At 38.1% G+C, this 11,324-nt stretch overlaps 1 protein-coding gene across 1 annotated transcript in view; it reads right to left on the bottom strand.

Moving 5' to 3' along the window:
• Positions 1-19: 19 nt before the first annotated feature.
• Syn (synapsin) overlaps positions 20-11,324 on the bottom strand; it is a 42,406-nt gene continuing 31,101 nt past the window's right edge. The window contains exons 7-11 of the mRNA XM_066298487.1: positions 7,603-7,695; positions 7,415-7,544; positions 7,202-7,362; positions 5,470-5,722; positions 20-4,154 (exon numbers count right to left, since the gene is read on the bottom strand). Of these exons, the coding sequence (XP_066154584.1) occupies positions 3,985-4,154; positions 5,470-5,722; positions 7,202-7,362; positions 7,415-7,544; positions 7,603-7,695 (807 nt within the window). The 3' untranslated portion in view covers positions 20-3,984. The remainder of the gene's footprint in view (positions 4,155-5,469; positions 5,723-7,201; positions 7,363-7,414; positions 7,545-7,602; positions 7,696-11,324) is intronic.

The raw sequence follows: 11,324 nt of genomic DNA, 5'->3' as shown, positions 1-11,324 counted from the left end.
ACGTTTATTAAACATATTTGTTAATGGCGCTATTACGTCCCTCCTCTCTCAAACAAAGCCCCTTTCTCTGAAATCCTCCCCCTCTGTAATTTAAACGAGGGGATATATGTATGTACTGTCACCCAATAAGTTTTGTTCTACTCGCAGCTGATTTAAATGCCTCCCTTACTTTGCCTTTTATTCCATCAATATAACACTATACAATATGCTTATAAACATAACATTATTGTAAGCGGAACAACTACACAACCTTACAGTACCACGCCTCCTAGTGAAGAAACTTACAGGTAATTTAAATATTAAAAATATAAAAATTGTTATTATTTTCATAAATTAATTATTAACAAACTTTGTAAGGTAGAAACTCAAGTTTTATGTCTACTCCACTTTGAAACGTTTCAGCAAATAATACCGACACTCTCGGCTACATTTTCATGTGGCTACGAGATCGAATTGGGCCCCAAATTCAAATTTAAAGTTCTTCCAGATTATTAACTTTCAACTAAGCATCATATAACGATCAGAATCAACTTGAATCAATCAGTTAATTTAATATTATATTAATAACGATTTAATTACGTTTTATTCGGGGACATAGCTATTTTAAAGCTTATCTACCCTTAAAATATAATGAGTGTGTGATCATCTACATCGTTTCATGTAAAATCTAATGATACATTTTTTATGAGTTATCACTAGTTTTATAGTACTTGTATTGACAATATTAGTAATAAACAAATGGGAAACAATGGTTTTAACAATAACGCATTGAACGATAGTAGAAATTAAAGACCTCTGATTTTTTTGAACGGTAAAATGGATAAACTGTTGATTATGATACAGTTTAAATTGTGCAATCTCTCTACCAAAATATGAGTATGGCTAAGCCGTTACTTAGTATCGAGTACAGACATATTTAAAATCATTAAAGTCTACGTTCGACAATTTTGCCCTTAATATTGTGCGTGAACTAAAATAATTAAACGTAAAAATATGAGTCGTGGGTCCCATTAGCACAGATTATCGGCCCTATCTCGGACCCCGTGAATGGTAGAAATTCCGGATAAAAATCCAAAAATACATACAGGGTGTTCCAAAAAGTTCCTGCCAAACTTAGGGTTGTGGAGGACACTCTTGCATAAAAATCCCTAATTAGAAATGAGCCGTTTCGGCTCCAAAGTTGTTTCTATTCAAAAGACTTCGATATTCAACTGAAGCGAATACAGCAAAAAATAAATAAAATAAACACTTTTTTGTCTCCCGAATTCCTGAGCTATTGGACAATGCACGTGTTCTTATGGGAGATTGAATGTGTTTCTGACGTTACGGTGCACCTGCACATTTCGTCAGTGAGGTGCTGATTCGTTTAAATCAACATTTTTTTGGGCGATGGATCGGAAGAGGCGAATCTATCAGGCGGTCAGCGCGATGTCTCGATTTAAGCCCGTTGGATTTTTTTCTCCGGCGGTACGCGAGTCGGCGGTTTATGAACCTATGATGAACTACTAGAAATAATGATGGCAGCCCTTCGTTTTATACAGTAAGATCCGGGCGCGATTCAATGATCCGAAGAACAAATTCATGTAACCAGATTGGGAGACGTCATTTTATTACATAATTTTTTTTTCTTATCTTTAATGGAAACGGCTCATTTTTGACTAGACGTTTCTGTGTGAAAATTGATCATCACGATATCCCCACATCCTTGTTGAGCTTGGCCCAACTTTTTTAGAACACCCTACACATTCTCAACAAAAATTATTGATCGTTGCTATAATTGAGGATTTTGCGGGGAAAGCACCGCTAAATCCCACAAATTGAGTTAGTACATTCGAGTCTTTACCGATTCTCAATGGAGAATAACAGATGAATAAACAGAGAAATAACAATAACATAAGAGATAAGAATATCTAAAACTAAAAGCGTCTTTTCACAACTTGCTATAACGTTTGTGTAGACATCACACTGATATTTCGTTGCGTATTAATAATTAAAATTTAATAACCTCAGATAGAAATTTATAGTTAATCAACTGAGAACACTTCATGCATTTTGAATAGCATTCAGAGCAACTTCCATTTGCCTATTCTACGTTCACAAGAAGAGTGCATGATAATTAATAATATTGTCTTTGTTACACTATTAAATAGTTAATTATTACATGATTCAATAAAATACTTTATTACTCGAGAATCTCTTAAGTTTCAACAGACACCAATTTTAGCTTTACACATAGTAAACTACTACAGTATTTGTATTAACAGAGACAACTATGCTTTGGGAGAGCATTGTCAAAAATTAGTAACAGAAAGTTGGTAGTAAATTTGGGCAGTCGAGGCCGTAAAGCAGAGCTTTTGGGCCTAAATATGTTGAAGTTGGAACGACCAGTTTGGATAAAAAAATGAGTGATACATATAAATTTTCGTTTTAACTAGTAAACATTTCTTGTTTTCACGAATCAATCGAAACATACTGAGTTTAGTTTGGAATTTTTAGGTTTTGCGCAACAACAGATGGAACGAATATGAGCTATAAAATTACAAAATGAAAATTTTTCAGCAAAAAATGAATTTTTCATAATTTTATTTGGTTTTTCTAAAAATATATTGCCAAGAAACATTCCTCTCCCTAATGTAAGTATGCAGTTCTTCAGCCCTAGGCAGTGTATAACGTCTTCAGGATTCTTATTAAATATATTGCTTAGCATATGTTACTACACATAATATTATATTTCCTTGAAAGCGAGATAAACATAGGAATAGAGATAGGTAATTTCACAACAGTTGTTCAATTAAACGATACATGAAGTACCATAAAATGTCACCTTAAACCTGATTAGTTATTCGAATAAGCTGTTTCGCAAGACGAAAAAGTAGCAAATTTAGTGCCGCAGCGGCCTCGTCTTTGACTTGACCGTAAAGTAAACTGAGGCAGCAAATCTGTGGTTTTGCCGAGCTAATACAAAATATCACGCGTTTTTCCCCGATTGACAAAATAGTGATTTCCTAACCATACAATATAGGCCGCAAAGTGGATTTTTTAAAACCGAAGCAGTGAATATGTTACTCTATTGAAGTAATAGTGAAACGTGTTACGTCGCAGAAATATTGGAATACAGTAAAAATGTTGCTTTTTCGGTCAGGCACTGAAAGTGATGCTTTACGGCCAGTTTTGAGTTATTCGGTCGCCCAATCACTTATGTCATCAATCGAGTAAAAACGGATCGATCGACAATCGGAGAGAAAATTATGAATTTTATTTGACAAAAATGTGAATTTACAACCTGCGAGGCAGCAAAGAATTGAGAACAGGAATTGCTGCGTTTGAACAAAATACGATTTCCCCGATGGTTACCGACTAAAATCCGTTTTCGTTTGCTATTTGCAAGCTCATATCTGAACTTTTGTAAAAACATTTACTGCCCAGGCAATAAAAGGCTGTATTATAGCTTACATATCAAATCTACAGTGATGGAAAGATTTAATATCTAGGCAGCCAAAGCGTTACATTATAGGTTATTAAAAGTGACACATTACGGCCTCTTCTTCGGAGAAAAAAAATGTGGATTTTCGGGGATGTCTCCTCTAAGAGATTCGTATCGTTTATTGACATATTTCGGTTTCAGCTCTGGTAAATAATGATTTCGCTGCAATCTCGAAATATCCCAAGTAAAAATTATAGAAATGAAATAAATACAAAATTCAACTCGTGAGGTGATATGAACGCTCTGTTTATCAGAACCAGCAGCTTTTGAATCAATTAAAATCGCAAGGATGATCATTTTGCCGGAAGTAGATCGAGCTGAGTGCAACAAAACGGTACCGAGCTCGAGCTGAGTGGTAAAACGGAAATCGCCATCATCCCCTATTCAATGGCTTCGTTTATCTACTTACATATAACTACCCATAATATTAAAACAACTTCAAACTTAAACGGAGCATGACGTGATTTTTTGACCAACATTCGCACTGAATCATTAATAAATTACATATCGCCGAAAATTCCGGCGAACGTTTTTCTGAGGTTTTTCATGGTGTCTTCGGCGTCCTCAGCGACGGAGGACTGCTGGCTGCCTTGTCGCTGGAAAGGGCGGGGTGGAGGGTCTGGAAGTCTGCCGGTACTGGGGGCACTGCTTATAGTGCTGGACTGGGATGCTGAAATTTGAGAAACCCCTCAGGAGTTAGTTCAAAGAGATAACAGTAAAACTCAAGTCTTGACGAGTCAAAAAAAGTACGGTAAAAGATCGTACAAAATTACCGAGCACAATCCAGATAAGGATCAAGATTAAAAAGATGATTAATCTTGCTTTCTTGAGGGATACAAAAAATCCCTAAATGAGACCTTTCTGGGATCAAGAGACCCTTTTTACTGGAATTCACACTCTTTGCCATAAAATACCTTCGTTATATCAACCGTATACATTTCCATGGATTTACGTTTTAACTCGCAGAAGTGCCTCTTTTGCTGAAAGCACTTTAGGTCCCTAAAATGACGTTTAGCGTGCCAGCTGGTCAAATTTGCTTAAAAGTTTTAAATTCGAGTATGGAATTTTTATTTCATTTTATATCAGAAGTTCTTAAAAATATTAAAGCATTTTACCGGGTGTCCGATGAATTACCAGTCGAACGATTTCTCCAGTTCAAATAGAAGATTTTGAAATTTTTGGGGTGAAAAGAGTAATTTGTTTTTAAGAAATTTTTACCTTTTTTACCCCTCTGATTTCACAATCTGTTTCTATTTCGAAGCAACCCTTTCCTGGGAACTTCTTAATAATTTTTTTTAATCGAAAAAGAGCATTAAATAGGGCAAAAAATACTATCTTTGGACGTTTGTTTATTTTCTTAAATGTTGCTTACTTCACCTTTAAAGTTAAATAGCAGATTTTTTTTAATTGAAGCATGGGTCAAGTGCCACGTCAAATTAAAGGTCTTTGAAAACTGTATTCAATGGAGAGTTGCGAATCACCATGCTGCTTCTGAATTTAAAAAAAAATGTTAAAACGTCACCAGGAGGGACGGACAATTTAGAGCCGCAGAGTGTGCACTAACAGAGGTAATTTTTTCACATAATTTAATAAATAACAATTCGTTGAGGTCACATGTAGAAATCAGTCAATTTCATGTAATTTGATTCAAAATTCGTTTATTAGCAACCCAACTTCAATTATTTTGTAATTGTCCACCTCAAAAAAATGTTCTTGACAGCATGGCGAATGAGGAGATGATTGCCCGTCAATATCTTCTATATCTGCGACGCCGATTATTCGTCCTTCTATAATGTTTTTGGAAATAGCGATTTACATATCAATAGAGGTTGTTGGAGCTGTGAAATTGCACTCTATTCGGATTTAAAACTAACTAAAAATAACATTCGTCCGGGACTAAGGTTTCGGACGAGCCCCGTAGCTACGAAGCCCCAACCAGCCACTCAATGACCACCCAAATCCTTTCCAGATGTTTCAGTTTTTACCTTGACTGTCCCGTCTCCCAATGCTACTCAAAGAAGGATGGTCGGAAGCACTTGGTGGCGGCGTTTCTGAGTGAGTAAGGCTGCTAATACTGCTCAAAATACCACGAGGACCGACTGGCGGCGGTACCGGTTCTTCGTTGGGTGGTGTTCTGGGTCGGCAAATTGCTTGCATTCTGGATACTACTAAATCGGCGATGTGTCTTCGATCCTCCTCTTGGGAGTCGCCAAGAAGAGTTAGTGCGCTGTCGTTGACCTGAAAACACACAGAAGAAGCAACGTCCCTATTAAAATTAGTTCGTGTCTGGGGAACTGAAAGGAACAAAGTTAAGCCACTCAAGGGGATTAATATAATCTGGAGTTTTAATGCAGTTGCTCTTCGGGTTGCACAAAATTTCTCAGTTAACGGGAAAAAAAATTTAATTTCAATTTGGGTTGCTACCCGAAAATAGACATTAGCCATAGACGATAATATTACGGCACAAATGCTTCGACAATGAAGGTTCACTCAATTTTTTTTCCATTCAGCCCATTTATTATGTCCTTAAATGACGGAAAGCTCGAGGGACCTTATTTGATAAGCCCGCATAATGTCCTGAAAGGTCCCTTTACCTGCATACTGCATATTTTAGTCACGTAAATTAAAAAATAGAACTGTAGCCTTAGAGATAGAATGACCCGGACATGTTCGGGTATAACAAATGTAAGTTTTTCAAAGAAGTACCTTGCAAACCACCATTCATTTTAATTGGGCTTAGTAATGGCTTTAAAATAATATGTAACACACAGGGTGTCCGAAGGAAAAAATTAAGTTATTGTGACGTCTATAATTTCCAATGTTAACGTGTTTTTCTGACTCCATAATTTCAGTTAAAGTTAGGCACCAATTTACACTGGGTGTTTAAAACTTTGCGTCTCACGTCTAATGCGAAGAAACGAAAATTACAATTAAAGATTTCCTTGTGGTGTCTCAACGAAGGGCTACTGGGCATCATTTTTACGGCTACAAATTCATATTTTTTTATTTTCCAAAATTGCGGATACAGCGCCCTCAACCAGTTTTTTCTAACAACACAATTTTTCTCCTCCAATATTTGAAGAGAGCTGATTTTCAAGATAGGTTTGAATTCAATAACTGTTTGGGGCTGTCGACAATCAAATCAGAACTGTTGCTACGTTATTTCCAACAACCTCAAGCGTGCGAAACGAATCGAGAATGAGAGAGTTCACAACGGGAAGGGAAAATTTAATCACAAGTCGAAATCAAGACTATTTGAAGGTAATGGATAATTAACTTTTGGGTTCTAGGGTTGAAATTTTGTTTTCAGATGCATTCGAATGAAATGCCAAATACAGACGGCTTCAGCCTTAATGGCACTTTCGAACTGAGATTAACGATTAAAGTGGAATCGAAGAAATAAGTTTGACTCTCTTGTACTATGGAAACTTTCTGGAAAACGGACTATCACGTTGCAAGCAGACGATCAGTCATCGCAGACAATCACTTGCTCAAACAAAGCTCCTATTTCGTCGTTCACGTGTTAACGGAAAAAAGCAGGTTGACTGCTCCATTTTCTATTGCACTAGCCTGCAATTCTCTAAATATTTATGAGAAATTAACGCACGCCCTGTCCCTTCCAGTCATAATCTTTTTTACCTCCATCATTTCCTGTGTTTCTAGCTCGACTAGGCGCATATTAATGAGGCCATTTAAAGAGAATAATGGCAGTTTTACCTCTATAATGAATTCCTTCCCGTCTTTGCTGACGACTACTTCCAGGGCGCAAATATCTAGGCCACCAAACAAGTCGGAAACCTCGTCAATCCAGAGTTTATATCTTTCGGGCATTGAGATCTGTTCGAGCATCGCCGAGCCGGTGTTCGTTTTCCAGCATCCTGAAAATCCAGAGTTTGGGACGAATTATCCAAAGTTTTACATTTTGCAGACCTGAGATAGACTTTCGCATAAAAGCCTTGTAATTATTCCCAATTTTCTGCACGTGCATGTCGTACTTGGAATCGATGTATGGTTCGACAGTGCAGTACGTTTTTGCCACCGCGACGACGCTGGCCATATCCTAGAAAATTAATTATCACAAAGCTCATTGACCCTCTGGGTTTTAAGGATCAACTAACCTGGAAGTCATTAACATTATCCACTTTGACTTTCCCCAAACCGCCGTGTGCATGACCAATTTTCAGGACTACTGGAAATCGAGGTGCGGTAATCTGGAACAAAAAATTTCACGGTCAGATGTTCGCTTTTAATCGTTTTGTATCGTATTTCGTTAAACGAGATTTTGATAAAGGCCAAGGGGGGAGTAGTTTAGATTTGTAAAAATTCTTAAGATTGTGCGGAATCGTGGGCCTTAAAAATGGATCATATTAATCGTCTCGTCAAGCTCTTTAAGATGCCGCAAACCGCAAGTGGATGACCTGTAAAGTTTCCGATATGCAGTATCACTTAGAATCTAAATTTCTGCCATTTTTGGTGGCAAAAATGAGGATGCGCAGAAAGTGCCTTTCCAAGACTCCGCGACGCCAGTCGAAGTATCCGCGGCCAATAAAGGATCCACGTGACGCCATAGGACTAATAAGCAGAACATCGAAAATTTCGAAATTCGTTCGAAAAATGCCTAAGGGGTGGGGGGTTAGCATTTTTTCCACTTTCCAGACTTCGAAGGTCCGAATCTGTGTATAGCAATACACCTTCAGAGGTATTAACTTGCGACCGACCTCTAAGTACACACTAGCAGTTTCCTTCAAAATCTGAACGGTGCTCGTCGCCGCAACCGGTAATAGGTCGCTCAGACTGTGGTTTAAAAGTGCCAAATTTCGCGCGGTCACAGTCATAGCGATTCAAGTTTTTGGGGGTGGGCCAAGTCCTGCTGCCGACTCTCGAAGATTCGGTAGAGATGCAGGGAAAAGGGCCGGGTAGTTGGCACTCTTAGGACACTTTCCTGCAAGTCAAACATGCTCATTGTTCGCAGTTTCGATTTCTGCTGCCGTTTAACTGACTAGGGATGAACCGGCCTGACGAGATACGTTAGAATCGAAATGGTTTTCGGGGTGCTCGAGTTAATTAACTGCAGAGCTGGAATGGGCGTTTAAGCCGTAATAGACTTCGATGTTCCTAAATTTTACGTGCGGCGATTATATTGCATTTATCTTCGTTGCCATGGTTTAAAATGCTTTCCCGGATATCTCAATGGGCACGTTCCTGGTTTAGACCCATTTTTTTTTCCATAGAGACCAAAAGGCTATTTTCGAAATTAAAGCACTGCATTGTAGACTCAGTGGATGTTTTCAGCAAATAATTGCTATTTTTAGTGTTTATCCGCGTAATCCATTAGGCCGGTAATTTTTGGTTTTGTTATTTTTTAAATTTTTACATGCACTAGTAATATCTAAAAATACACGTATCAGCTACATTAATTCTTATTATACGCATTTAACACACATACGGGGAAGTCAATCAATAATTTTAATGAACATGTATTTAGTTTGAAAATGAGACACGATTCGAGGAAATTGTGTTTCTAAAGTTTGGCATGCCAAACTAATTACAAATTCGTGTATGGAACTGCTCATGTTTTGGATTAATATTTACTTAATCGCCTCAGAACGTATAGTCAACAGGCTGGTCTCATGTTACGAACACAGGACCCTGCTAACATAACGAACGCCGTTCTTACAGCTTAACTCGCGCGATAAAAATGTCTATTTATTTTAAGAAATTACTTACATAATCTCCTTACAAAACTTTATTACAAAATAAACGATCCCGATGCAGTTTATTTGGGTTGAAGTGAATTTAATATATTTTCGCAGTTTAGACAGTGACCGATGAGCACCAAGGTTGCACGCCTGACCCATATTGACTATGTCCGCGCCCACGAATTTACAATAAATAAACGAAAATTATCGGAAAACTTTCATTACTGAGATCTTTATTGCGTCCGGTTCGCTGAACAACAAACTTGTGTTTTGTATTTTGTTTAGGTCAGATGTTCTCTCGCGTCTGTAAGAAACGACAAAAATTCACAAACGTCTATTAGTCCTGAGAAAAATTCAGATGTGTTCTGTTTGGTTAACCATCCAGCCAGACTACCCCCCTTGCTTGATTAGCTTAAGTTTGAACTGAGTGCATCTCCTCTCAGCGCGTTGAGCTCTATTCTAGGCCATCTCGCAGATTCAGGTGGATTTGGATAAATGGTATTCGCTCGAACGCGTCTCGAAAGAAACCTGTAATGCCTTTTGGGACTGCTTCAAAGAACATTCAGCTTTGGTGCTTTAAAAGGGCCCAGCATGTGATTTTCATTTCCAAAAGAGTAGTTTTTTGCTCTCTTTCGAGGTATTCGACAAACAGCGTGAACTTATTAGAGTGTACCAGAAAACTCTATGAAATCTAAAAGTATTAGAGTGGCTGTTTGAGCGAAAAGTGCGGAAAGTAATATTTTATCGCATGCTAATTGGTGTTGAACCGCAGAAAAAGCAATTAATTTCCTCGAGAAAGGGGACATGTACTTCTTTCTACCACTTACTCAGTTCGATAACATCAAGAGAGTCAGAACTGTACGGACCATCTGTTTAAAAACTCATTAAGCTTTTGATAATTGTGCCAACATACAGGATGATTCATTATCAATGGGCAACTGAAAGCTGGAGATACTACACGTCAAATTGTGACGTTTCAAAAAAATGTGCCTTATCCGAAAATTGATTGTTTCGAATATACGTACACTGGCCAAAACAATTACGGGACATTTCAAAATACCATCTTAAAGCTTCTTCTTGATAGTGAGTATAACCCCCCCTTGCTGCTAAAAAGGCTTTGCATCGTGATGGCATCGATTCAGTCAAGTTATCAAAGATGTCTTGGTGAATTCCATTCCATTCTTCAATTAGGGCATTTCGAAGATTCTGGAATAGTTCAAGATGGTAAATTTCTACTTGCGACACGTCTTCCAAAAGTATCCCAAGCATGCTCAATTGGATTTCCACCTGAAGAATTGGCAGGCTATACCATTCTCTTAACATTCGTTTTATCCAACCAGTTGTTCACGATGTTACCGCGATGTGCACGAGCATTGTCGTCCATAAATATAAATTGATTACCTATTGCTCCAGCATACGGCATTATAATAGGTTGAAGAATTTCATTAAACACCTGTTGGCGTTTGAGGGACAATTGTCAATGAAATAACGATCTGTATGCCCGCCAAGGCTAATACCAGCCCATACCACGATATTGCTACATTCAAAGTGAGATCTTTCTCTGATAAAACGATGATTGTTTCGTGTTCCGCATTCACGCCAAATCAGAACACGTCGGTTATCAGATTTTAGAGTCTAGACTCGTCACTGGAGAGAATCCGACCCCAGTCATTACGGGTCTAATTTGGATAAAGCTCAGTCCATGCTCTTCTTGCTTCTTCTGTGTTCCACAGTCAGTGGAATACACACCATTAGTTTTTAGTCATACAATCCGACATTGTGGAGATTATTTCTTATGGTTTGAGTGGACACAAGCCTTCCTCTACCACGGGCAAACTTGCTTTTTGAAACTGTTGCCCTGGCATTGCGATTTCTTCTCGCGAGCAATTGGAGAAATCGGTCTTCCCTGGGTGTTGTTGTTGATGGCCGATCTCGTCTTGGTCTTGGTCTATTTCAAGAAATCGATTTCACAATCTTGAAACTACACTTTGGTTGACATTAAAAACTTGGGCGACATGCGTCTGTGTTGGCCCAGCTTCGAGTTGCCTTACAGCTCGCCATGCCTCACTTTCCATCATATTGTGTTGCTCGTTCATTATAGGAATTATGAAATGAAAAAATTGCACATCGCTTATTTCTGA

This window comes from Euwallacea fornicatus, chromosome 30, assembly GCF_040115645.1.
Source record: "Euwallacea fornicatus isolate EFF26 chromosome 30, ASM4011564v1, whole genome shotgun sequence".
In the NCBI taxonomy this organism is placed as follows: domain Eukaryota; kingdom Metazoa; phylum Arthropoda; class Insecta; order Coleoptera; family Curculionidae; genus Euwallacea; species Euwallacea fornicatus.
The sequence above is the reverse complement of the archived record's forward strand: the minus strand, read 5'-3'. Positions and strand labels throughout refer to the sequence as shown.